Source organism: Heptranchias perlo, chromosome 6, assembly GCF_035084215.1.
Source record: "Heptranchias perlo isolate sHepPer1 chromosome 6, sHepPer1.hap1, whole genome shotgun sequence".
Lineage (NCBI taxonomy): Eukaryota > Metazoa > Chordata > Chondrichthyes > Hexanchiformes > Hexanchidae > Heptranchias > Heptranchias perlo.
The window spans coordinates 42,540,764-42,568,450 of NC_090330.1; the positions used below are offsets into that span (position 1 = coordinate 42,540,764).

Genomic DNA, 27,687 nt, shown 5'->3' on the forward strand with positions numbered 1-27,687 from the left:
ATGTAAATGCTTTTTCTTTTGACTTGCTGGTTGCTGGGCACCCTCAGATATCTTGCCCAGGACGCCATTCTTCATGTGTGAACTTAGAAAGTGAGTCAGGTTAGGGTGAAGGTGTTGTTGACTGCTGTCAATCATCAATCAAAGGGGTGGTAGGAGTGGTATAATTTGCCTCAGCACTCCTGGGCTCAAAGAGAAATAAAATCAGCCAAGATTAAATTCCTGATCACTATCCAATGACCACTGCTGCAAAATGTCTGTGGACATTGGATGGAGCTAAGGATTGGGATCATTTATAATGCCCTCATGGTTGAATAAACAACTGACACATATTCCACTGGCTGGAGTCACACTTTATTCTGTATAAAACCGATACATTGAGAAATAAGTTCCCAGATGGTAGTCACCCATGACTCAAATTGCAGTGATACAGACTTTAATTTCAACTGTTACAGAGAAATAACATGTTGGCTTGGAATTTGTGCTGAGCCGTGAACAAATGGCACCAGCCGCTCATTAGATTTTGATTTACCCACGAACTATCCACGGGCTTCTGGGCACCAACTTGCTGCAATGGGGAGCTTAAAAAACTGTAGTGTCCTCTCCCAGGCATCTGTGAGCTATGTGAGTGGGGCAAGGAACTGTCTGTCCCCCTCAACCAATCAGATTGAAGCGTCCTTGACAAGCCGCGCAGAGTGAGAATCAGGAAGTGAAAACTACAACAGTAAATTCAATGTAAAATCAGTTAGAGAAAGTGAAATAAAGAGAGGGTAAGAAATAATTAATTAAAAGACAGAGATAGATGGGATAGAAAGAAAAAGTAAAAAAAATTAAATTTTTTTAAATGACCAACAACAATTAAAATCAGAAGGAATGAGACTCCACATTTTTAAAAGTTAATTCTCAGTGCCAGAGAGGTCATTCAGCAAGCATTAAGACTTACCATGCTGTTAAAGGTTAGCTTAGAGCTAAAAAAAAACTGAGCATACTGTTGGCCAGGGGCTGCAAAAAACTACTGAGTTTATTCCGAATTGCTAACACTCAGGCAAAAGTAACTTTTGAACTGAGGTGACCTGGAGTTCAGTCACTGGTCTGGGCTGGCCGGAATCGGTTTGAATTAGCTACACTTCTAAGAGACAAAGGGGATGTGATGAGACACCAGTCCTTATTTAGAAAAGGAGTAATGAGGTAATGCTACCTAACCCCTTGGAACAGAGCCAATCAGAGGATGACACCGACCACTCGAGCAAATCTAAGCCAACAGGAGAAAGACAACACCACTCGAAGAGATAAGACTTGGGAATAAGAATGAAGAATTGCAGGCTTGATGCCAGTGTGCGAAACTCCGGAGACTAACCATCGCGGAAGTGGAAGACCCTACGTCAGGGACGTGGAGACGATGTCGAGAGAGAGAACGGAACGCCTGGCCAGCGTCAGCTCTCTTTTCTGGGTAATATAGTATCCTTTCTATTCTGTGACCACTCAGGGAGTGTCACAGAAACCTAGTGGGTGTGAGTTTAAATCCTAGTTTGGGTATAAAACTGTAAACTGCATGCCTATATCTAACCAGATGTATAAGCTATATGTACATGATCTAACAACGTTAATAAAGCAAATTGAGAATTAAGAGAGAATTGACTCTTCTCCTCTTTGTACTAAGCCAATAACCGTAACTGGTGACCTCCGGTCTACAATACTTTTCTCTGTGTGAATTAATTCATCTCCAGTTGGGCAGGAGAGCAACCTCGCGCTGGTCCATTCATTCCAATGGTGAGTCAACCGGCAACCTGTCCATCTGGCACAGCTTCTGGAGGAGCAGGGCATCTGGTAGAGCAACTTCTGGATTTCCGCATTTGACTGTGCATGTGCGCACGCTGGAAATTTCTGCACTAGACCCACAGAAATAATGGTGAGCGCTGTTAGCCTCACCGTTATTTTATGAGCAAATTCCGAGCCATTGTGTATATATTAACCACATGTTTTAAAAACTACAAGGGGAATTCAGTATGTAAAGTGTTAACTTTATATGAACTTATAAGTCAGATCATTTACTGAGTGCAGGACTAACACCATATAATTGGTTGAATGAGCCAAGTATATAAAGAGAAAAGCCTCTGAGTACCAAAGACCAAAGATAAAGCTATGTGAAGCAGAAGAAGTAATGTAGTGTATGTAGCTAGAACAGCAGTCCTATTACTGTCTGATGTCACATATATAGTTGTAATATTACATATATATTACATATATATGTGCTGCTATTTAAAAGGCATTCTATTGTGCTTAAGTATCTATATGTATACCTTGGGTGCCCAAAAATGATCGATCCCTTTTAGATTGTTACCTTACAAAGAGCCAACAGTGGATAAGTACAGTCTAAGATGCATTTTAGCACCCTTGGAATAGTTCCAGTGCTCAAGGCCATCTTACATCCTTCTGTATTCTTTATCATATAATAAATAATTGGTTCTTCACCAGTAAAAGTTTACAGTAGTGTTTGCAGATAACATGCAGCTGGAAATGGATTGGTAGGTTTAAGACTGTGACCTTTCAGGCCTGTATTAAAATGTATGTCTAAATTACATTTTCTTCTATTGCAGTCTCTGATTATTTCTTGCTAACTTTTCTTCTGAAAGTAATTTATATTTTATTTCAGTGATCTTACTGTGAGAACAATTGCTAAATCTGACCATGGCCATGACTGCACTGATTTACTGATTAGAGATTAGGAAAATCAACCTAAAGGTAACTAGCAGAGCCCATTAAGAGTGTTATATAATCTGGAACTATTCTGCATCTTTGAATCTAAGTCCCAGGTATTGAATTTCTTTTGTAAAATATTCAGTTGCTCATGTGACACTGAAGTTTTAGAAATAAGATGTTATAATCAACTATCACCATAGTTTATTCCCAGCTTTAGCATGTCCTTGAGGTAACAGGATAAGTGGGTACATTTTCTACTAGTGCAGACTTTCCATTGCAGGCCATGTGTTGTTAAATCTCTGATACCTTAAAAGGTCGGACGTTGTGCACAGCAATAGTGGTTCTTATCTCTAGTGGGCAGCAGTTGCGTTAGAGATATTGTATTTATAGACTGTTTGGCAAAAGAATGCCTATCTGCCTAATTGCTGGTGTCATCTACCAAATATGAAGCTTCGACAGTCAAATAAAGCAGTAGGTCTCTCCCCTTGTCTTGTTCTATCATTCATTTGCTTGGAGGTGAAGGTAGTTGCAGTCAACTCTGAGGTAAGGACTGGTGTCTCTCGTACTTCACTAACTCCACATTGACTTTTTCTCCTATAATTATTTTATCTATTCATTTTGTTTCCTTCCATTGTCCTTTTAAATGAATAGCTTTAGTTGCATGGTTTAATTAAATATCAGCAAACTGCTGCTATTGCTCCCTGGAGTCATTCAATTAGTAGGTTAATAAATCAAAGATTTATTAAATAGTTACAGGATAGTTTAGAGACTAAGCACTGAAAATAGATCAGCAACGGATTTTTCCTCATAATTATTCCACTTGGAGCAACACTCATTTTTATCCATGAAAATTAGTCCAAAAAGCTGTCTTATAACTTTTTCATCCTAAATAATACTTCTCCTCCTATTATTAGGTGAGTTAAGTAGCCACAAGACTGTTATAAGATCCTCAGTGATCATTGTGAAACATTTTCAGATCTTGGTATTTTACATCAGAAATACTTTTACAAAGTATTTTTAGAGAAATTAATGAAATATTTCCAATGTCAATGATTATTAATCTTGAAATTATGTCTTTATGCACTTATCTTTAAATATCTCCTACTTGGTCATTTTGTTTCTTTTTCCTTTTAATTTTTTTTTCCCCCTCGGTTTTCTCCCCTCCTCTCCTGAAGGCACTGAGCCTTGTTCGGCTGCAGTTCCACAGTTGCCAGCCTCATACAAGTATCCATTCTTAATGTTCGAATCTAGACAGTGTCGGCAGGTTGTTACAGCCAAGCTCAATCAGAAGCAGGACCCCAGACACCCATACTGCCTTCCCAACTGAGACCAGTTAACTCAGCCCAGACCAAGGATTGAGTCTGGGACCTTCCGAGTCTGTATGGCCCAGTGTCACATTGAATGATGTATTTTTTTACTGCCTCCTCAAGGGAACCATTTTCATTTATTTTGTAGAGGTGCTCTGTCATATATTATCAGATTAACTGATCATTTATTTATTTGCCGTTTGTGCAATGTTGCTTTAGCTGAATGGCTGTTACAGTTACCTACATAACAATAGTAACTGCTCTTCAAAACAACTTCAGTGTGTAAAATGCTTTGAGACTTTTCAACAGCATAATAAGGCATTATATAAATATATCAATAAAAGATCTCTGATTAGCTCTACTGCTGTAACATTAGTGTTTGTTTCTGTGTCAATATGCATGAGGTGTAAATTTACAAAAACCAGGGAGACAGTCATTTCCTTGCAGCCGTTGGCAGTCTAAAGTTTAATTTAGTTACTTCACTCTACAATTTAATAATGTCGCTTAATGTGCCTCAGTTTAAAAGCCGCATTTTTCTTTTCACATTTTTTTTCAAAATCAAATGCTACAAAGATTTCTCATTAACATTTACATCCTTTTCTTTAGTTCTGACTTTTTGTGGCTTTTTTCTTTTTGAATCCATTTGTTTAAGCAGGATGTATTGATTAAAAAGCATTAATGGACCCTGTAGTATGAAGTAACTGAATTAACCTCTAAACTGCCAGCAAGTGCAGGGAAATGACTGTCTCCCTGGTTTTGTAAGTTTACATCTCATGCATTGCGACACGGAAACGAATACTAATATCACAAGCTGTAGAGCTGATCAAATGTCTTTTATTAAAAAGGAACATAGGAACATAGGAACATGTTGTGGGGAAAATGCTGGAGTCTATAATTAAGGATAGGGTGACTGAACACCTCGAGAATTTTCAGTTAATCAGAGAGAGCCAGCATGGATTTGTGAAAGGTAGGTCGTGCCTGACAAACCTGATTGAATTTTTTTAAGGGGTGACTAAAGTAGTGGACAGGGGAATGTCAATGGATGTTATTTATATGGACTTCCAGAAGGCATTTGATAAGGTCCCACATAAGAGACTGTTAGCTAAGATAGAAGGCCCTGGAATCGAGGGCCTTCTATCTTAGCTAACTTGGTTAGGAAGTTGGCTGAACGAAAGGCGACAGTGAGTAGGGATAATGGGAAGGTACTCACATTGGCAGGATGTGACTAGTGGAATCCCGCAGGGATCTGTCTTGAGGCCTTAATTATTCACAATATTTATTAACGACTTAGATGAAGGCATAGTAAGTCTCATATCTAAGTTTGCTGATGACACAAAGATTGGTGGCATTGTAAGCAGTGTAGATGAAAACATAAAATTACAAAACGATATTGATAGATTAGGTGAATGGGCAAAACTGTGGCAAATGGAATTCAATGTAGACAAATGTGAGGTCATCCACTTTGGATCCCAAAAGGATAGAACAGGGTACTTTCTAAATGGTAAAAAGTTAAAAACAGTGGATGTCCAAAGGGACTTAGGGGTTCAGGTACATAGATCATTGAGGTGTCATGAACAGGTGCAGAAAATAATCAAGAAGGCAAATGGAATGTTGGCCTTTATATCCAGAGGACTAGAGTACAAGTGGGCAGAAGTTATGCTGCAGCTATACAAAACCCTGGTTAGACCACACCTGGAGTACTGTGAGCAGTTCTGGGCACCGCACCTTCGGAAGGACATATTGGCCTTGGAAGGAGTGCAGCGTAGGTTTACTAGAATGATACCTGGACTTCAAGGGTTAAGTTACGAGGAGAGATTACACAAATTGGGGTTGTATTCTCTGGAGTTTCGAAGGTTAAGGGGTGATCTGATCGAAGTTTAAGGGGAACAGATAGGGTGGATAGAGAGAAACTATTTCCGTTGGTTGGGGATTTTAGGAGTAGGGGGCACAGTCCAAAAATTAGAGCCAGACCTTTCAGGAGCGAGATTAGAAAACATTTCTACACACAAAGGGTGGTAGAAGTTTGGAACTCTCTTCCGCAAACGGCAATTGATACTAGCTCAATTGCTAAATTTAAATCTGAGATAGATAGCTTTTTGGCAACCAAAGATATTAAGGGAAATGGGCCAAAGGCAGGTATATGGAGCTAGATCACAGATCAGCCATGATCTTATCAAATGGCGGAGCAGGCACGAGGGGCTGAATGGCCTACTCCTGTTCCTATGTTCCTATCTGCATTTTTGGTGGTGTTGGTTGGGAGAAGAATGTTGGCCAGGACACCAGGTAAACTTCCTGCTCTTCTTTGCATAGTGCTTTGGATCTTCACTATCTACCTGAACAGACAGGTGAAACTTGGGTTAATATCACTCCGACAGTTCAGCGCTTCCTCTGCTGATTCAGCATTGGAGTATCAGTCTAGATGATGCGCTCATGTCCTGGTGTGTGACTCTAACTCACAACCTTCTGACTCAAGGAGTGCTCCCAACTAAGCCAAGGTAATGTTAAACCTAAAAAACAAAATTAAATGCTTTAAAGTGTAATTAAAAAACAAACATTATAAACATTTTAATTTTGTGCAGTCTATTATCATTTTCCCTATCTGTCTTTCTCATACTCTCTGTTTACTTTTACTTTTTTAAACTTCCCGTTTTGAAGGTGGGAGCAACAATAAAAAGGTAGATTTTGATTGGCAAATATCAGTTCCAAAGGCTTGAGAAGAGACAAGGCTGACACACAGCAGATCACGGATGCTGGATGATCACAGAGCACCCTAGGAAATCCCATCTACCTACCTGGAAGAAGTAACATTGCTGACAAGCATCACTATCCAAAAGAAAATATAGGGTAAAATGGGAGAAGTACAAATAGTTACAAAAAAATACTTTTCTGAAGGCATTTAAAACACTCAAAAAAAATATAAAACTGAATGAGATTAACTGAACTAGGCGCACAGGCGGTCATTTCCATAATACTATTAGAGTCTTCATTTTGTCATGGTATGCCTCTTTAGACCACCAGGAGGCAGCTGGCACACTCAGTACATGGCATCGTCACCTGTTAGGTTATTATTGGCAAGCTGTCCTTTTAGATGTGAAACAAGAAGTCCTTTGGGGAAATGGAAAGTTCAATCCAGAATTAGATTGCGCCCTGTCTCAGTAAGTATCAGTACGTTTCACAGCATTCATCTCATTGCTGAGAAGCCAATGATATCAGCTTAGAATGCTGCAGCTCCTAGGGAATTACCTAATTTCGTTGAGAGATGTATGGGTTGCAATTCGCCCTTTTGTTTTAATGAAAGGTTTAATGAAGTCATTATAAAATGACTTTCTGCCTCTCCTGGATATTTTTCTGTGTAACAAAGAGATTTCACTAAGAAAAGCACTAATTAGGGCATGAAATAGAAAGGTGAGCACTTTGGCTCAGTTTAAAACCTTCTCTATGTCAAATTGTAATTCTCTGATGCCACAATTAATTTGGAACTGTGGAGTTCCAGCAACACTCAACACTTGGTGCATAGCATTTAGCACCAAGAATGCAGCTACACTCATTGCTGGAGTGCTAAACTTTTTGATTCATGACTCTATTTCATGTTGTTGGATACCAGCCTTTTTTTTCTAAGAGTGCACAAGGACCCTTAGTTCCTCACCAGTTATTAATGGAACTTTCCCCTGCACAGTACTGAAGCAAAATGTCCACCTTAGTGTGCTTAGTAATAATGAATTGTTTTTTGGATTTAACCACCAAATGAAGCATGTTGATGGATTTTTGATTTTAGCTGCTGTTGTACTATCAGTCAACTTTCCTTCTGCTTTGTTTAAGTTTTGTTATTGCTGCAGGCAAGCTTAAGGAAATATTTATTTTAAAAAGTACTATTTTTATAATAGTTGTACCTGACCACTTGTGCATTTATTGCTTGCTGGTGCCTCTAGATTGGCACCTAAGGCAAAGAAACAATTAACTTGCCCACTGTAGAGTGATTCTTTTCTGTTTTATAGCATCAACATGTCTCAGGAGCTAGAGGTTAGGTGATAAAAACTGATATCCTGTTTATATTACAGAGGTGCTCCAAGTGAAAATGATTCTGTGGTACAATGGAGTGCCAGGTGCTGCAATTCATTGGGGGGCAGTGTTTATATTTGCTGATGGTGTTGCCAAGACTTGAGGTCCTCCAGAAACAACACAATTGCCTCATTTACATCATAGACCTATAGGTGGCAGGAGGGCTGTAAATTAAAGAGGCTACAACATTTCTCCTAATTGGTAGAATTATTGAGTGTTTTTTTTAAGTATCAGCTTGGCCCATTTGGCAGTACTTTTGCCCAAGTCAGAAGATTTAAGCCCCACACAGACTTGAGCACATGACTTAGACTGATACTTTAGTGCAGTACTGAGGGAATGCTGCATGTTTGGAGGTGTTGCCTTTCAGATTAGACATTAAATCAAGGTCCTGTCCACCTATTCAGGTGCATATAAAAGATCCCATGGCACTTTTTGAAGAATGGCAGTGAGTTCCCCTGGTACCCTTTTCAAGATAACAACATCACCAACAACAGAATAGAGTCATCTACTGTCAGCAGGACTTGGATGCATAATAACAACATTATGATCTATGTAATAACAGTGACTTAATTTCAAAAGCAACCCATTGGTTTTAAAGCACTTTGGGACATTTTGAGGATGTAAAAACCACTGTATAATTAGAGGTTTTTTTTAACTAGCTATTAGGGGTAAGTATTTTACATAAAAAAATACTCCCAACTATTGTAGTGCTGCCTTTAGGTTTAAAGGGGCACCATTTTCCTGGTAAGCATGTTTGTTTGCTTCTAAGTACATGAAGTAATGAGGTAATGTGTGTGAAAATCATCATTGTACTGCTTGTGTATGGATCATCATAATGAAGGTAACAGATTTTCAAATTTATTTCTCCTAAAACATCTCTTCAATAAGCTGTCTGATATAAAGACCTAGATAAGTCAAAATTTCCTCCAGTTAAATGTTAGGGTTAAGCCAAAGCTGGCTCTTGCAAATACCAGCACCCTTCCAACCTTGATCCATCACCTTCCTGGATCCCACCTCAGGATAGGCCCACATTTTTTAGCATCAGCAACTTGAGATATATACAAATTAATGAGGACATCAACTCAAACTTGATCTGTGTCCCCTGAGACTCCATGATATGCACCTATATGGCCCATGAAGACAAAGAGCTTGGGCACCCATGGTCTGCAGCACTAGACCAGGTTACTTAATCTGGAAATTAGTCAAGACACTAGGGGTTGTAAATTGGGCCGTGTAGCGCCTGTTGTGTAGGCGGCACGTGGACTCCTAAGGACCCAAAGTGGCGCTTGGAATGTGCGCGCACACTTCTAACATGACGTGTGCGGACGCCATATTGGTAAAGGTGTTCGCGCACGCGCAGATAACGAACGCCGGCACCATTTAAAGTAAGGAGAATATGCGGTAGATCAGTGTGCAACGCTAATTCAAAGGATCAGATGCGATTTTGGAACTCAATGCTCCAGCCAACACACTGTCTTAACTTCGCACAGCTGATCAGGTCTTAAACAGCTTGGAGGACCCCTAACCAGTGATATTTAAAGGGATCATACAGGAGTTGCTGGATTGTTGCTTCTGGCTGCTGATGCATTTGTACCTGTGTTTGGAGGTCTCCTATACTTGAATATTAGGACTAGAGGCCATAGCATAAAAATTAGAGCGAGGACTTTCAGGAGTGAAGTTAGAAATCGCTTCAACACGCAAAGGGTGGTAGAAGTTTGGAACGCTCTTTTGCAAACGGCAGTCAATGCTAGCTCAATTGTTAATTTTAAATGTGAGATTGATAGATTTTTGTTAACCAAAGGTATTAAGGGATATGGGGCTAAGGTGGGTATATAGAGTTAGGTCACAGATCAACCATGATGTCATTGAATGGTGGAACAGGCACGAGGGGCTAAATGGCCTTCTCCTGTTCCTATCTTCCCGTATTCCTATAATAAAGTTTCAATACTTTACAGGGAGTGGACTGGCTAGCTGACAGGCAACAGCAAGGGCAATGGTGGTCTGGCAGGGGTGGGACAGGAATGCTGTCATCCTGAGAGAGGACAGCAGGTTCATGTTCTATGGAGCCACTGCCACTTGCTGCCTTCTGTTATACGCCACCTTCTCCTGGGTGATGTGGCTGACATGGTTGAATAGCTGCCAGTGTGTGTGAGTTGTGAGCGTGTGGCTTGCAACAGTGGTAATGTGTGAAGGTGAGAGGAAGCATGTGATTGGAAGAGTTGAGTACTGATTGAAAGAGTTTGTTGGTAGATGGGTGATGGGAGTTGTAGTGTGTGGTGCAGTGGATGTTGCTAGTGGTGCAGTTGATAGGAGATGCCACTTCACAGATGACCTCACTCACCTTGACCACTCATATCAAAGCATTGAACTTCTACCTGCACTGCATCCATGTTTGCATGCCTGGCATTGACTTCATCCCCTACTGCCTCCCACTGCCTCGGGATATCTGGAGGGCCTCTTGCCCCCCTTGTGGATACATGATGCCCCTCCTTCTGTTCACTTCTTGCACCAAGGCCTCTAGTGTATCATCAGAGAACCTTGGTGCACGCTCTCTCGCAGGCCCGGTACAAACTCAGATCAGCAGATTGATGAGATCTGGCGTGCAGATTGGAGGATGTGGGATTTAGTGGTGTGTAACTTTTATTCAATGTTTTAACATAATTCAACAGTTTGTAAACATAGGGACGGGACCTGCACCTGTGTTTTACATGTGCGATGTCTGATCTCCGTTCAGTCTCCGTGCGGACCTGTATCTTATATTTTGCAAATATCAGAGTCCCGCAAATGTTGAGCAGCCCAATTATTGCTGATTAATAATTCCAGAGTTCCCATTATCACCATGCTGCATTATATTGCAGCACAGATTCACTTCCCAATTGACTTCCGCCACTTCCTGCAGACATACTGCACCTCCCCTTTCAGAAGTGCAAGCTGCCTTTAAGTAGTGCTAGCCACTCACGATATCTGGGCCCCTTGCTGGTGAGCAGCCACTCAACAGCGCAAGTAGGGTTGGCTGGATGCAGCGATCAGGTAAATCACCAGGCAGCACGAATGTTACCCCGTAGGTTTTGTCCTAGGTGCTAAAGCTATAACCGGTGACATGTGAGGACCTGTGCAATGATTATATGAGTTGATCAAAGAGAGCCAGAATGGATTAGTGACGGGTAGGTCATGTCTGACTAATCTAGTTGAATGTTTTGAAGAGGTCACTAACATAATGGATAGGCGAGTACCTATGGATATTGTCCAGAAGGCATTTGACAAGCTTCCACATAAGAGATTATTATCAAGAATAAAAGTGCACGAATTGAAGGTAACCTTGTGACTGGGTCAGTAATTGTGTGGGAGATAGGAGACAGAGAGTAGGTCGAGCTGCAGACACTGCGACACATCAGGGAGGGAGAAAAATACCTGGACATTCAGTTCCAGGCGGCGGTCACACCCTTTAGGATAAGGTCGTCTCAATTGGTCAGTGGTCAGGGACAGAAGGGTGTGTCTGTGAGCGAGGCAGATAAGGGGATCGAAAAGGTAGAAGTGGAGGAGCCTCAGCCTTTGCAATTGTCCAACAGGTTTGACAATTGCAGCCTGTGTGGACGAAAGCGGGGGCTGCAGGGTGGATGAACAAACTGACCGTGGCACCATGGTACAGGAAGTCATTCAAGCGGGGGGAGTTAGTAGGAATGTAGTGGCAGTAGGGCACAGCATGGTCAGGGGGATAGACACAGTTCTCTGCAGCCGAGAATGAGAGTCCAGAAGGCTGTGTTGCCTGCCTGGTGCCAGGATTCGGGACATCTGCTCTGGGCTGGAGAGGAACTTGCAGTGGGAGGGGGAGGATCCTGTTGTTGTGGACCACGTAGATACCAATGACATAGGTAAGAGGAGGGAAGAGGTTCTCCTTAGGGAGTATGAGCAGCTAGAGGCTAAATTTAAAAAGCAGAACCTCAAAGATAATAATCTCTGGATTATTACCTGAGCTATGAGCAAATTGGCATAGGGTAAATAAGATTAGAGAGTTAAATTTGTGGCTCAAAGATTGGTGTGGGAGAAATGGGTTTCGATTCATGGGGCACTGGCACCAGTACTGGGGAAACGCAACGCCATCAAAGCTCTCAAGACCAACCGCAACATCGTCATCAAACCAGCGGACAAAGGAGGAGCCATCGTCATACAGAACAGAACGGACTATTGCAAAGAAGCATACCGACAACTGGACAACCAGGAACACTACAGACGGTTACCCACAGACCCGACCAAAGAACACACCCATCAGCTCAACAAACTGATCAAGACCTTCGATCCAGACCTTCAAAACATCCTACGCACTCTCATCCCACGTACTCCCCGCGTGGGAGACTTCTACTGCCTCCCAAAGATACACAAAGCCAACACACCCGGACGTCCTATCGTATCAGGCAACGGAACCCTGTGTGAGAACCTCTCTGGATACATCGAGGGCATCCTGAAAGCCATCGTGCAGGGAACCCCCAGCTTCTGTCGCGACACTACAGACTTCCTACAAAAACTCAGTACCCACGGACCTGTTGAACCAGGAACACTTCTCACCACGATGGACGTCTCGGCACTCTACACCAGTATCCCCCACGATGACGGCATCGCTGCGACAGCATCAATACTCAACACCAACAACAGCCAATCTCCAGACGCCATCCTACAACTCATCTGCTTCATCCTGGATCACAATGTCTTCACCTTCAATAACCAGTTCTTTACCCAAACACACGGAACAGCCATGGGGACCAAATTCGCACCCCAATACGCCAACATTTTCATGCACAAGTTCGAGCAGGACTTCTTCACAGCACAGGACCTCCAACCAACACTATACACCAGATACATCGACGACATTTTCTTTCTATGGACCCACGGTGAGGAATCACTAAAGAGACTACACGATAACATCAACAAGTTCCATCCCACCATCAAGCTCACCATGGACTACTCCTCAGAATCAGTTTCTTTCTTGGACACACGAATCTCCATCAAAGACGGGCACTTCAGCACCTCACTCTACCGCAAGCCCACGGACAACCTCACGATGCTCCACTTTTCCAGCTTCCACCCTAACCACGTCAAAGAGGCCATCCCCTATGGACAGGCCCTGCGAATACACAGGGTCTGCTCAGACGAGGAGGAACGCGATGGACACCTACAGACACTGAAAGACGCCCTAGTAAGAATGGGATATGATGCTCGACTCATCGATCGACAGTTCCGACGGGCCACAGCGAAAAATCGCGTAGACCTCCTCAGAAGACTAACACGGGACGCAACCAACAGAGTACCCTTCGTCGTCCAGTACTTCCCCGGAGCGGAGAAACTACGCCATGTTCTCCGCAGCCTTCAACATGTCATCAATGATGACGAACACCTCGCTATGGCCATCCCCACACCTCCACTACTCGCCTTTAAACAGCCACCCAACCTCAAACAAACCATCGTTCGCAGCAAATTACCCAGCTTTCAGGAGAACAGCGTCCACGACACCACACAACCCTGCCACAGTAACCTCTGCAAGACATGCCAGATCATCGACACAGATACCACCATCACACGAGAGGACACCACCCACCAGGTGCACGGTTCATACTCCTGTGACTCGGCCAACGTTGTCTACCTCATACGTTGCAGGAAAGGATCCCCCAGAGCATGGTACATTGGCGAGACCATGCAGACGCTGCGACAACGGATGAACGGACACCGCGCAACAATCGCCAAACAGGAGGGTTCTCTCCCTGTCGGAGAACACTTCAGCAGTCATGGACATTCAGCCACCGACCTTCGGGTAAGCATACTCCAAGGCGGCCTTCGAGACACACGACAACGCAAAATCGTCAAGCAGAAATTGATAGCCAAGTTCCGCACCCATGAGGACGGCCTCAACCGGAATCTTGGGTTCATGTCACACTACACGTAACCCCACCAGCGAACAAATGTTATCTGTTTTTAATATAACGGGTCATTGACTGTCTTCCTTCTCTCTCTCTCTTTTTTTGGGGGGGGTTTGTATATTCGGTGGCCTTTTAGGTGACACCTTTCTGTCTGCACACTGTGATTGCCTTGGCAACGGGCAGTAATCACCAGGCATTGTTCTGTGATTTTCAAATGCGAAGGATTCGAAAATTTCATTTCCACACCATTCACCTGAGGAAGGAGGAAGCCTCCGAAAGCTTGTGGAATTTAAAATAAAATTGTTGGACTAAAACTTGGTGTTGTAAAATTGTTTACAATTGTCAACCCCAGTCCATCACCGGCATCTCCACATCGGGGAAATTGGAAGCTGTACTGTTGGGACGGCCTTCATCTGAACCGTGCTGGGGCCAGTGTTCTGGCGAATCGTATAACTAGGGTGGTGGAGAGGGCTTTGAACTAAATAGTGGGGGCGAGGTTATCAAGTCAGGGAAGATGTGATAAATTAAAGAAAGACGACAAGGCAAGAGAACAAGGTAACAATAAGGGAAATGATAATGAGAGAGTGGCAGGAAGGGACAGAGCATGCAAACTTAAGAGTGCGCCTGCAGATTAGGCTAGAGGTTGCAAAAATAGTAAAAAGACAGCACTAAAGGCTTTGTATCTGAATGTGTGTTGCATTCATAACAAAACGAATCAATTGACAGCTCAAGTAGAAATAAATATGTATGCTCTGATAGCCGTTACAGAGACATGGCTAGAAGATGACAAAGGCTGGAACCTGAATATTCAAGGGTACTTGACATTTCAGAAGGACAGAAAGCTAGGAAAAGGCGGAGGGGTAGCTCTGTTAATTAACAATGACATGAGTATAATAGAGAGAAATGACCTTAGTTCTAAAGACCAAGATGTAGAATCAGTTTGGGTAGAGATAAGAAATAGTAAAGGCAAGAAGTCACTTGTGGGAGCAGTTTATAGGCTCCCTAACATTAACCACATTGTAGGACAGGGTATACAGGAAGAGATAATGGGGGCTTGTGATAATCATGGGTGATTTTAATCTACATATAGATTGGAAGAATCTGATTGGCAAAGATAGCCTGGAAGATGAGTTCATAGAATACTTTTGGGTCAGTTTCTTAGAGTAGCATGTTCTAGAGCCAACCAGAGCGCAGGCTATTTTAGATCTGGTATTGTGTAATGAGACAGGATTAATTAATGACCTCATTGTAAAGGAGCCTCTAGGTAGCAGTGATCACAATATGATTGAATTTCGCATTCAGTTTGAGGGAGAGAAAAGTATTCTAAGACTAGTATTTTAAACTTAAATAAGGGCAATTATGAGGGCATGGAGACAGAGCTGGCTAAAGTGAACTGGGAACTTAGGTTAAGAGATAGGTCAGTAGAGATGCAGTGGCAGACATTTAATGAGATATTTCATAACACTCAGCAAAGATACATTCCATTGAGAAAGAAAGACTCTAGGGGAAGGACGTACCATCCGTGGATAACTAAAGAAGTTAAAGATAGTATCAAATTGAAAGAAAAAGCATACAATTCCATGAAGATTAGTGGCAGGTCAGAAGATTGGACAGAATATAAAAAACAGCAAAGAATGACTAAAAGAATAATAAGGAAGGAGAAATTAGAGTACAAGAGAAAGCTAGCTAGAAATATAAAAACAGATAGTAAGAGTTTCTACAGATATTTAAAAAGGAAAAGAGTAAGAAAAGTGAGCGTTGGTCCTCTAGAGAGTGAGTCTGGGGAATTAATAATGGAGAATAAGGAAATGGCAGATGAATTGAACAGATATTTTGCGTCCGTCTTCACTGTAGAGGATACAAATAACATGCCAGAAATAATTGTGAATCAAGAGGTGAAAGGGAGGGAGGAACTTAAAACATTTACAATCACCAGGGAAAGGGTTCTAAAAACAATATTAGAACTAAAAGCTGACAAGTCCCCAGGTCCTGACGGACTTCATCCTAGGGTCTTAAAAGAAGTGGCTGCAGAGATAGTAGATGCATTGGTATTAATTTTCCAAATTTCCCTAGATTCTGGAAGGGTCCCATCAGATTGGAAAATAACGAATGCAACTTCTCTATACGAGAAAGGAGGGAGATAGAAAGCAGGAAACTACAGGCCAGTTAGCTTAACATCTGTCGTAGGGAAAATACTAGAATCTATTATTAAGGAGGTTATAGCAGGGCACTTAGAAAACCTCAATGCAATCAGGCAGAGTCAACACGGTTTTGTGAAAGGCAAATCGTGCTTGACTAATTTATTGAGTTCTTTGAGGAAGTAAAAAGCAATGTGGATAAAGGGGATCTTGTGGATGTGGTGTATTTGGATTTCTAGAAGGTATTTGACAAGGTGCCACATCAAAGGCTATTACACAAAATAAGAACTTGTGGTATAGGGGGTAACATATTAGCATGGATAAAGGATTGGTTAGCTAACAGGAAACAGAGAATAGGCATAAATGGGTCATTTTCAGGTTGGCAAGATGTAACAAGTGGAGTACCACAGGGATCAGTGCATGGGCCTCAATTATTTACAGTCTATATTAATGACTTGGATGAAGGGTCCGAATGTATGGTTGCTAAATTTGCTGATGACACAAAGGTAGGTAGGAAAGTAAGTTGTGAAGAGGACATAAGGAATCTGCAAAGGGATATAGATAGGTTAAGTGAGTGGGCAAAAATTTGGCAGATGCAGTATAATGTGGGAAAATGTGAGCTTGTCCACTTTGGCAGGAGGAATAGAAAAGCAGTATATTATTTAAATGGAGAGAGATTGCAGAACTCTGAGGTACAGAGGGACCTGGGTGTCCTAGTACATGAATCACAAAGTTAGTATGCAGGTACAGCAAGTGATTAGGAAGGCAAAAGGAATGTTGTCATTTATTGCAAGGGGAATGGAGTATAAAAGTAGAGATGTTTTGCTACAGTTGTACAGGGCATTGGTGAAACCACATCTAGAATACCGTGTGCAGTTTTGGTCTCCTTATATAAGAAAGGACATAACTGCTTTGGAGGCGGTTCAGAGAAGGTTCACTCGACTGATTCCTGGGATGAGGGGGTTATCTTATGAGGGAAGGTTGGACAAGATGGGCCTGTATACATTGGAGTTTAGAAGAATGAGAGGTGATCTTATTGAAACATATAAGATCCTGAGGGGACTTGAAGTGGTAAATGCTGAAAGGATGTTTCCCCTTGTGGGAGAGACTAGAACTAGGGGCCACAGTTTAAAAATAAGGGGTCTCCCATTTAAGACGGAGATGAGGAGAAATTTTTTCTCTCAGATGGTTGTGAGTCTGTGGAACTCCCTTCCCCAGAGAGCGGTGGAGGCAGGGTCATTGAATATTTTTAAGGCTGAGTTAGATAGATTCCTGATTAACAAAGGAGTCAAAGGTTATAGTAGGTAAACAGGAAAGTAGGGTTGAGGTCACAATCAGATCAGCCATGATCTTATCAAATGGCAGAGCAGGCTCGATGGGCTGAATGGCCTACTCCTGCTCTTAATAAAGAGAATGTACTTTGATTCGTGGGATGTGACAAGTGGTGTTCCCAGGGATTTGTACTGGGGTCTCAGCTTTTCACCACATATCTCAATAACTTGGATAAAGGAATAGAGAGTTATATTTCCAAGTTTGCAGATGACACTAAGTTAGGAGGCACAGTAAGTGGTGTAGATAGGAGCAGGAAGTTACAAAGGGACATAGTCAAATTAAGTGGGTGGGCAAAACTGTGGCAGTTGGATTTCAATTTTGAAAAGTTTGAGGTCATCCACTTTTGATGTGAGAAAGACAAATCCGAATATTTTCTAAATGGTGAGAGACTAGGAACTGTGGAGGAGCAAAGAGATTTGGGTGTCCAGGTACACACCTCACTAAAAGCTAGTGTACAGTACAAAAAGTAAGCAAAAAGGTTAATGGAATGATGGCCTCTATCCATGGGGGCTGGAATACAAAGGGGTAGAAGTTATGCTTCAGTTGTACAGAGCCTTGGTCAGACCCCATCTGGAGTACTGCATTCAGTTCTGGGCACCATACCTCAGGAAGGATATACTGGCTTTGAAGGGATGCCGTGCAGATTCAGCAGAATTATAGCAGGAGTTTAAATGTTAAATTACGAGGACAGGTTGCATAAAGTGACTTGTATTCTCTTGAGTTTAGAAGTTTGAGGGGTGATCAAATTGAGGTGTTTAAAATGATAAAGAGATTCAATAGGGTAGATACAGATAAACTATTTCCACTGGTGATGGAATCCAGAACAAGGGGTCACAATCTTAAAATTAGAGCAGGCCATTTAGGAGTGAAATCAGGAAGCACTTTTCACACAAAGGGCTGCGGAAATTTGGAACTCTCTCTCCCCCAAAAGTTTGTGGATGATGGATCAATTGAAATTTTCTAGACGAAGGTCGATAGATTTTTGTTATGTAAGGGTATCAAGGGATATACATTAAGTGTGGGTAAATGGAGTTGAGGTACAGATCGGCGATGATCTAACTGAAGAGCACAACAACAACAACTTGCATTTATATGGCGCCTTTAATCTAGTAAAACATCCCAAGGCGCTTCAAAGGAACGATTATCAAACAACATTTGACACCGAGTCACATAAGGAGATATTAGGTCAGGTGGCCAAAAGCTTGGTCAAAGAGGTAGGTTTTAAGGAGCATCTTAAAGGAGGAGAGAGAAGGATAGGTTTAGGGAGGGAATTCCAGAGCTTAGGACGTAGGCAGCTGAAGGCACGGCCGCCAATGGTGGAGTAATTAAAATCGGGGATGCGCAATAGGCAAGAATTGGAGGAGCACAGATATCTCGAAGGGTTGTGGGGCTGGAGGATGATTCAGAGATAGGGAGGGGGGAGGCCATGGAGGGATTTGAATACAAAGATGAGAATTGTAGGGCTGGAGGAGAGGCTTGAGGGGCTGAATGGCCTACTTCTCTTCCTATGGTAGCACTATACAATAATTCCTACTGTTGTGTCTTTAACTGTGGATGATTGACAACTATGATCTCAGAGGTCCCTGCATTGGATAACCACTGGAAAATTCTCCCATAATTTTTAGTTCTGGAACCATGTATAATGTCAATTGCATCATTATTAGAAAGTCATTGGAATTTATGATACCGTTTATTGGTTAGGCGTGCTCGTTTGCTGTTTTATTGCATATTCAAATATTCCTCCAGAAAGTCAGTCAGCTGTCAGTGTTTCACAATCTGCAGTCTGCAACAGCTCCAATAAACACTGCAAGGCATATAAACTGTTCAGAGCTCTATAGTTGTCATTTAACAGTCTGCAATTATTATTCTGAGCTCTGAAAATTAAAATAAGAAAATACATCTTACAGTTTTGCAATGCATAGTCATCATTTGCTACCCTTATGACAGTTTGTTACTGCTGTGCAATGTGGTTACTTCCGCTGTTAGGACTGACAAGAGATTTGTTCAATATCGTGCCACCAATTGATATCTAATTTTATGATTGTTGGGGAGGAAGGACACAGTTATCAGAGGAAACAAGAGCTGCCTAGGCACAATTGCAAAAACAAAAGTATAAAGCCTCCACAATAAAAGAAAAAAACCCTACAAATGAAACCAGAATAAAATACAAAGGAACACAAAAGCACAGCAGACTAATAACACAAGCAATTTTCAACCAGGAAACAAACCTTTCGTAGAATTCAAACAGTACACAACGTGACCCGTGACTATTTTTGTACTGATGTTATATCAGTTTTGGGTTGCTGGTCCCTTTCCTAAGGTCATTATGAAGAAACACCAGGTGGACCCTGGCACCAGCCTATTATTAGTAATACACTGATGACCAGTCAACAGAGGTGGTGTCTGGAACAGCAGGGTGGCCTGAGGACTGAAGATGATTTTATTGGTATCAAGTGGGTTATATACTGGTACGTAATATATATTAATAAACATGTTAGTTATATCCTGGCCACTGGTGTAACAAATGGGAATAGACATATTTGGTGACAGAGGTTTCAGTGTGAATTTCCGCCCACTCAGAGAGCCTGAAGGCACTGGAGGTTGGACTGGAAGGAAAGCTCTATCTAGTAATTGAGTTGAAGGAAGTATTAACCCTGCTTGATCTAGCAGTACCTGAATGTAGAAGGCCTCACATTGTGAATTAATATTCTCCTTAAGCAAGCTTAGTGCAGGAACTGAAGAAATGATAAAGATAGATTCCTCAATGGGATCCCAAATTGTTAATAACATTATTATTATTATTATTAGTTGGACGGAAAACCCTGGATTGCCATCCGGATCATTACCAGAAGCAACTCATCCGCTGTAAATACAATTAGTGGCACAAAGTTAAAGCTACTACCAGTTGGGTTAGTTCATATAGCACTGAAAATGCAGGAAGGATAAATGGCTGACCTCATTCGAGACACAGTCTGCTGAGAATTTGCTCCTTTTGTGGTTATAATTTAAAGTCATTTTGAACTGGACTCAAACTCTTATGGGTTAATAAATAAATAAATATTCGTACGCACACACTCTATTGGAGTCATTTTCTATTAGACACTCAAGCTCTCAGATTCCTCCTCTCTGTCCCAAAATCAAACTTAACAGTACAAATACAGATATATCCCAAAGTAAAGAGGAAACAATCTAGGAATTAGATTAAGTATCAGGGTTTTGCATCTTTTGTAATATTGCGAGTACTTTAGTTGACTACAATAATTAGTCAGTAGGTTTGACTCCAGAAAAGGGTAATAACCATATCCCTACATGTAAATGTATATTGATCTATTTATTTATCTATCCACACAAAAACTAAGAGAAACCATATCATTCTTCAAAGTCCTGCATTTTAGTTTAATCCCAGTCCTACAACATTATAGTGCTGCATAAGGTTGAGTGGCTACACACAGAACAAGATAACTTATTTGTACACACTGAACATGAAATTAATTTAAGTCATAATTGTTTAATAATATCTTTGTCTCATTTAATAAATTATCTATGGATTTGTTTACAAGCCCCTTGTGGGGGTATTGCTATGTTTATGGTGCTTGTTAAAATGAGCCTGGTGACTTACTCATTAGGAAATATTAGAGAGAATGCATTGTGAAAAAACAATAAATCTATAGAGAAGGAGGGTCAGCTGCCAGCTGAAGCTTGATTCAGAGAGAGAATGATTTCCTAGCTTTTATATCCTTATATGGTAAAATGACACAAGAATTTTATTAGGCAGCCAGCCACTCAATTGGTTCAACACGACACTCACCAGATACTAGTCGTGCAGCAGTTCAAACTGTATGAATACTTGGGGCCGGCGATCCAGCACCTCAGCTTGTGTCTGACCAACGGAACAGTGAGTGACTGTGACATTCTGTCACAATTTACATGTCTGATGCCACACTGAGTGCTGTTGATCTGTAAATCCGTTTATTCTCGTTATGACTGAACTGAGTCAGATATAGATGTGTGAAATGCATTGAGATAATCAGTACTGATTCAATTTCCTGCTCTTGTTTTGAATTTTAGGTGCTTAGAGCTTTCCAAAAAGCACGATGACAGAACGCTTTGACTGTCACTACTGCAAGGAATCCCTCTTTGGGAAGAAATACATCCTTAGAGAGGAGAACCCCTATTGTGTGAAGTGCTATGAAAGCCTTTATTCTAATACCTGTGAGGACTGCAAGACACCAATTGCGTGCGACAATAAGGTATATCACCTGTCATCTTCATTTATTGAGGCGTAACCGCAGATGTTGGGGTCAGCTGTTTAACAATACTGTCTGTAGTTCTGTACACTGAGTTGGGTTAATGAACAGTGCCATACAGGAAACACTAATAATATGAATTCAGTGTGAGTTAGCTGTTTTATTACCGTGGTGAGTTCAACGGTAGACTTTTTGAATATCATTAAGAACAGCAGCAATTGCTATCCATTTTACTAGTGACCCCTCAGTCAACGGGCAGAAATCAACAAGGCATATTGGAGATGAGACTGGAATTTCTCACTCATGGAAATCAAATACCCAACTTGTGAAGCACTGTTGTGCATCTTAATAAATACAATCTATTCCTCTTAATTCAAAGTTGCTTAATTCAAGGTATTTGACAATTCAAAATATTTTGCATACTAAATCCTCAGTTTGCTGAGTTATTTACATTGCTTAATTTGAATTATTGAATAATTCAGATTTTTAGCACAAACAACTAATTCAAATGATCAAGAATAGATTATATCTTGTTGCTTTAGCATTTGCAGTTTTAGTATTTGCAGTTTTTTCAAACTTTATTTCGAAATGTTATCCTTTCTTTGTAAATGATCCACTGTCATCAGGTGCATTTGGCTTTCATAGTGCCGCTGCTGACAGTACAGATGCATGTGCTGTCCAAGACCATTGCCACTGAATACTCAATAGTAGCTGTCAGTATATGAGTAATTTTGAGACATGACATGTGGTACATGTAGCGTGCTCGGAAGGAACAGGTGACTTTGGACCTATGGTTTCCAAAGCTCTTCTCTATTGGGGTTTTCCTCATGTCAAGTCTGGGCCTGTTGTGGACTAATTGATAGAGATTGATTGCTATGATCAACAACTCCATTATTGTTGTAGCATGTGACTACCAGGATGGTAGAAGGTGAACTAGATGGACCTTGGCCTTTTTTTGTCCAGCAATTCCTATGTTCCTCTGTCACGAGGTGCTGGGTACCATCCTGGTGTAACTCTCCTTTTTGGATTTCCCTTTATGCTGAAGGGAGCTGCCACAAACTCCATTTACAGCTTCTATTGGGAAATTAGCTGAGTGGGGATTGAACGAACAATCTATCTAGTTCGTGACACTGTGTATTAGTATTCCAACACTCAAAGCTATGGTGTTAGTCGATTTGAAGTCCATTCAGTTCTGCGTGTACATAACAATTTCAATTGTATTTAATTTAAGTTTCTATTGTCAGGTAACAGTTGCTCTTTTTATCTCACCAATTTTCTCAGCCAACTTTCTCTCCCCCTCCCACCCCATGAAAGCATTGACTCCTCATTGGGGTACAACTCCATGGGTGCTAGACACCCACTGTTAAGACTCACATATGTGAGCATTAACAGTGAGTGTTGGCAGTCCTTTTCAAACACATCACAGCCAATTTCAATTGTGTCACCATCCAAAACTCACATGTGCACTTCCAGCAGGGCTCACTGAATATCAATCTGTAGCAGGCATGCTGGCTGCATTTCTTATCCTGAACCTAGCAGCACTTTGGCCAATTCTATTCCCTCAACAAGTGTTCCAACTGAGATCAGTTGACTCAACACAGACTGGGGGTGAAACTTGAAACTTTCTGGTCTGTGTATCTCAGCTAATCACTGAGCCAATGTGGTTGCTCTTTTTTCTTTTCAAGTTTTTTTCTCTCCTTTCCTCAATTGAGTCTTCCCTTACCATGTTTTTTGCATTCTTCTAACTTCTTTACATTTCTCTTTGGACCCTGCATCATTAACAGGCTGCTGGGACAGGGCACTAAGCAAGCTCCAGGCCTACTTGTCAACATTGTTGTGTAACTCAGATATGGGTGGGGGGGGGGGGGGTGGGAGTGATAGTTTCAACATCACCGCCTGATCAGTAACCTGGTGGAGTGGATCAACGAACTGAAGATTGGGCCGGTTCTACAATGAGTAGGCAATCTGCTCCATTAGGTTAGCACCCAGGTGGTGAAGTTAAAAATTATCCCCAGGAGGGACACAAAATTAGTCCCAAAAGACTCGTTCGCTGATGTTCACTTCCTGTGAAGAAACACCAAACCTGCTCAGCAGCTTGCTATGACTGACCTGATGAAACCAGGGAACTCAATGTGCTTGGGATATAAACTTGCTTATTACTACTACTCACATCAACTGGTATGTTGATGAACCACATGCGAGGTCTCAGACTGCTGACATTGTTTATTTGTTTCCAATTGTCTCCCCTTCATGCCTTTTTCACCTTCAGGCTAGATTTCTGCAATGCTCTCTTTGCTAGCCTCCCAGACTCCATCCTACGTCCTACACAAACTCTAGGTCAACCAGAACTTGGCCTCCTGAATCCTATCCTGTACTAAGTCCCACTTAACTATTAACCCTATCCTGCCAACCTCCACTGGTTGCCCATGTCCCAACCCATTGATTTTGAAATCCTTGTCTTTGTCAACAAAAATCCTTCCTGGCTGTGCTCCACCCTATCTCTGCAACCTAGCCCCACATCCTGCTCACACCTTCCGCTCTTCTAATTCTGGACGACAGTGTGGATATTTCCATTTCCTCACTTAGTGACAAAGCTTCCAGGATCATGGCCCTGGGCTTCAGAATTGTCACCAAAGACTGGGTTTAGGGGGAGGGTGGGTGGGGAGGAGGCCTCAAACAGGCCAGCAGCAGGCAGGAGTTTTTTTGTGGACCAAGGAGGAGCATTACTACTTCTCTTTGGCTCCACAAAAATAAAATTTGAAGTAGAAATCAGATATAATATGTTGCCATCTAGGGATTCCTCAATATTAATGTGCCATTTTTTCAATTTGTTGAGAAAGATAAGCATTGGATTACCCATATTGTATTAACAGATTCCTGTCATAGGAAAAGGAAACACAGACTGCACAAATCATAATAACACAATGTTGTTCATTCAAAAGCTATACAGTTGTTATAAGGTAAATGTGAGTTTGCCATGGAGACCAGAAGGTCCCAGTTCTGACTCTGAGTGTGTGCTGTTAGCTGATCTCAGCTGGGGCAGCAGTTGGGGCTCTGCAGGCAGCCTCAGTGCCCCATGTGCTTGGGAAAGGAAAAATCATCAAAGGTTCCTGTTCTTGATCGCTATGTAGTGACCTCTGCTGTAAAGTATGCATGTGTGGGCATTGGCTTAGCTGTGATGTCCTCCATATGGTAGAATAGCCTGTTGACACTGTCTCAATTCATACATGAATAGCGACCTTTAAAAATTGGTTTACACTGATTTTCACTGATCAATTGCTGGATTTTCCTGGATTGATAGATTTCTTCCTGTTTTTCACTTTCAAAAACCAGAATTTTTCTTGCTCCCAGTTCACGTTGTTATGACCTATGCACTTTGCGTGATGACCAATTCACGTTGTGTGATGACCTATGCACATTGTGTGATGACCAATTCACGTATGATGACCTATGCACGTTGCATGATGACCAGTGCACATTGCACGATGACCAATGCACATTGCACGATGACCTATGCACGTTGTGTGATGACCTATGCACGTTGTGTGATGACCTAGGCACGTTGCGCGATGACATATGCATGTTGAGTGATGACCTATGCACGTTGTGTGATGACCTAGGTACGTTGCGCAATGACATATGCATGTTGAGTGATGATGCATGTATGCAATGTGCATAATGACATACCTAATGTGGACCTGACTTTGCAAGATTCACTTGCTAGAGGAATCCAGAGTGCAAATGTCAGACACAGCTGGTTTGTATCTCCTGACTGGAAAAAGGCAATTATTTTTCTATTGATAAAGTACTGCATTTTCTTTGATTTTTGTACTGATAAAAATACTTTTATCGACTGAATAACGTTTAAATTAATTGCCTTCCAAAGAGTTCAAAACCTGGATATGCAGAAGGACCTACAGGGACCATTTTCTTATTACTGCAAATCAACAATACTTAACTATTCAAATTTTTAATGCTTTAAGAATCAGACACTATTATAAAAACAAAATTTTATCATCTCTTTTTTCGCTTTTTCCATTCAACAGTTTACAGTTTATTAGGTTTAAAAATCTTTTCTGATTGATTTGTAGCTCAAGGGTACAGCAAATCTTTTGTGGCCAAACAATCATAGAATCAGAGAAAATTTATGGCACAGAAGGAGGCCATTTGGCCCATCGTGTCCAGGCCAGCTGAGAAACGAGCCACCCAGCCTTTTCCCGCATTTGGTCCGTAGCCCCGCAGGTCATGGCTGTTCAGGTGCTCATCCAGGTATTTTTTAAATGAGTTGAGGGTTTCTGCCTCTACCACCCTCTCAGGCAGTGAGTTCCAGACCCCCACCGCCCTCTGGGTGAAAAGAATTTTCCTAATTTCCGCTCTAATCCTTCCACCAATCGCTTTAAATCTATGCCCCCCTGGTTATTGACCCCTCCGCTAAGGGAAATAGATCCTTCCTATCCACTCTATCCAGGCCCCTCATAATTTTGTACACCTCAATCAAATCACCCCTCAGCCTCGTCTGTTCCAAGGAAAACAACCCAGCCTATCCAATCTGTCCTCATAGCTAAAATTCTCCAGTCCTGGCAACATCCTCGTAAATCTCCTCTGCACCCTCTCTAGTGCAATTACATCCTTCCTGTAATGTGGTGGCCAGAACAGAACAATGACAGCACTCTAGTTTGTTGAGCACTAAACATCCTTTGCAGTTTTCATAATATTTTATTGCATGACATTTGTAAGTTAAATGAATAAATGAATAAAAATTAATGCAGCATTTAGGAAATATTGTAGTTTCAATAATAAACCATCTATTTAGTTTACTGTGAGGATATACCTTGTGAGAAGGTTTGAAGCCTTCCTATGTTGTGCAATAAATAGATATTGGTGCATGCTTGGAGATTTAAAACAAAAGGAAATCTATGTGCAATAAAAGCAAAGGGATCCATTTTTAATTGTCATTTGTAATTTTAATATTTTACTAAATTCCAAGTTAAATGCTGAATGCTGTAAAAGATGGAGCTATGGATCATTTTAATTCATAGTATTAATTGACTAAAGTCAGAAATGATGCTTCTTGAATGGTGCTGCTTCAAGAGTTAACCACATTGAGGCATATTCATGTCATGTTTTTAGATGCAATGCAAAATGTGGTCTTAAACTTGAGATGGTGAAGTAAAAGGCCATTGTAACATGTGTTGTTAAGATTATTTTGAGTATCAGTCCATCACTTATCATAAACCTTCCAGCAAATATAGCTCCTTGACATATTGTCATAAACAATATAACTTGGCTGGCTGGGACAAGCCACAGGAGGCATGTGACAGACTTTAGAGAAGTTTAAAATCTTTATCAGAGCGACTGCAGGAGTGACACATTTATCAGCAGGTTCCTGTATATGTTTGTTTCCCTGTGTACAGACCAATTGGTTCCTTTAGAGTTTGGAAAGAAGTAATGCTGAATAATAGCACTATTCACTTCTAATTAAAACTGCAACTAAGGAACACGGAGGATATAACATGGCCAGATCATGATTTGATAAATGTCTCCACAAGTGAGGCTGAATGGATGTCTGGAGTGCTGAAATTACAAGTGGAGATATTTGTCATATCATAGGATTGGCCATGATATGATTTGGTTATAACCTTTCGACTATATACATTACAGCAATGACTACACTTCAAAAGTACTTTGTTGGCTGCAAAGCGCTTTGGGACGTCCTGAAGTCATGAAAGGCATTATCTGAATGCAAGTCTTTCTTTCTTTATATATTCACCAGAAAAAAATCCTCTTTCTGATCTTTTTTTCCAAAATTTCTCTTCTGTTCTTCTGAAGGTGGTGTTTTATGCTGGGGTGTAATCCCATGACCCACCACAGCCCTCCAGGGTTCAAGAGGAATTTCACAGAGTTTTTGGCCTAAGGTTTTTTTCTCTACTTTTCTGCCTCTCCCAGAAGACTGCATGACTATGGTTAGTTTAGACCTGGTAATTTTAAGCATACCTGT

General features: G+C 41.4%; 1 protein-coding gene across 4 annotated transcripts in view; it reads left to right on the forward strand.

Moving 5' to 3' along the window:
* Nucleotides 1-3,134: 3,134 nt before the first annotated feature.
* The window catches only part of LOC137322940 (four and a half LIM domains protein 2), a 40,463-nt gene continuing 15,910 nt past the window's right edge, over nucleotides 3,135-27,687 (forward strand). Inside the window, exons 1-3 of one of the 4 annotated variants that reach the window (XM_067986195.1) lie at nucleotides 3,150-3,240; nucleotides 6,315-6,499; nucleotides 21,511-21,692. In XM_067986195.1, coding sequence (XP_067842296.1) covers nucleotides 21,537-21,692 — 156 coding nt within the window. In that variant the 5' untranslated portion in view covers nucleotides 3,150-3,240; nucleotides 6,315-6,499; nucleotides 21,511-21,536. Of the gene's footprint in view, nucleotides 3,241-6,314; nucleotides 6,500-21,252; nucleotides 21,338-21,510; nucleotides 21,693-27,518; nucleotides 27,653-27,687 lie in introns of those variants that run through there. The other 3 variants (XM_067986194.1, XM_067986196.1, XM_067986197.1) reach the window with 3 other exon arrangements.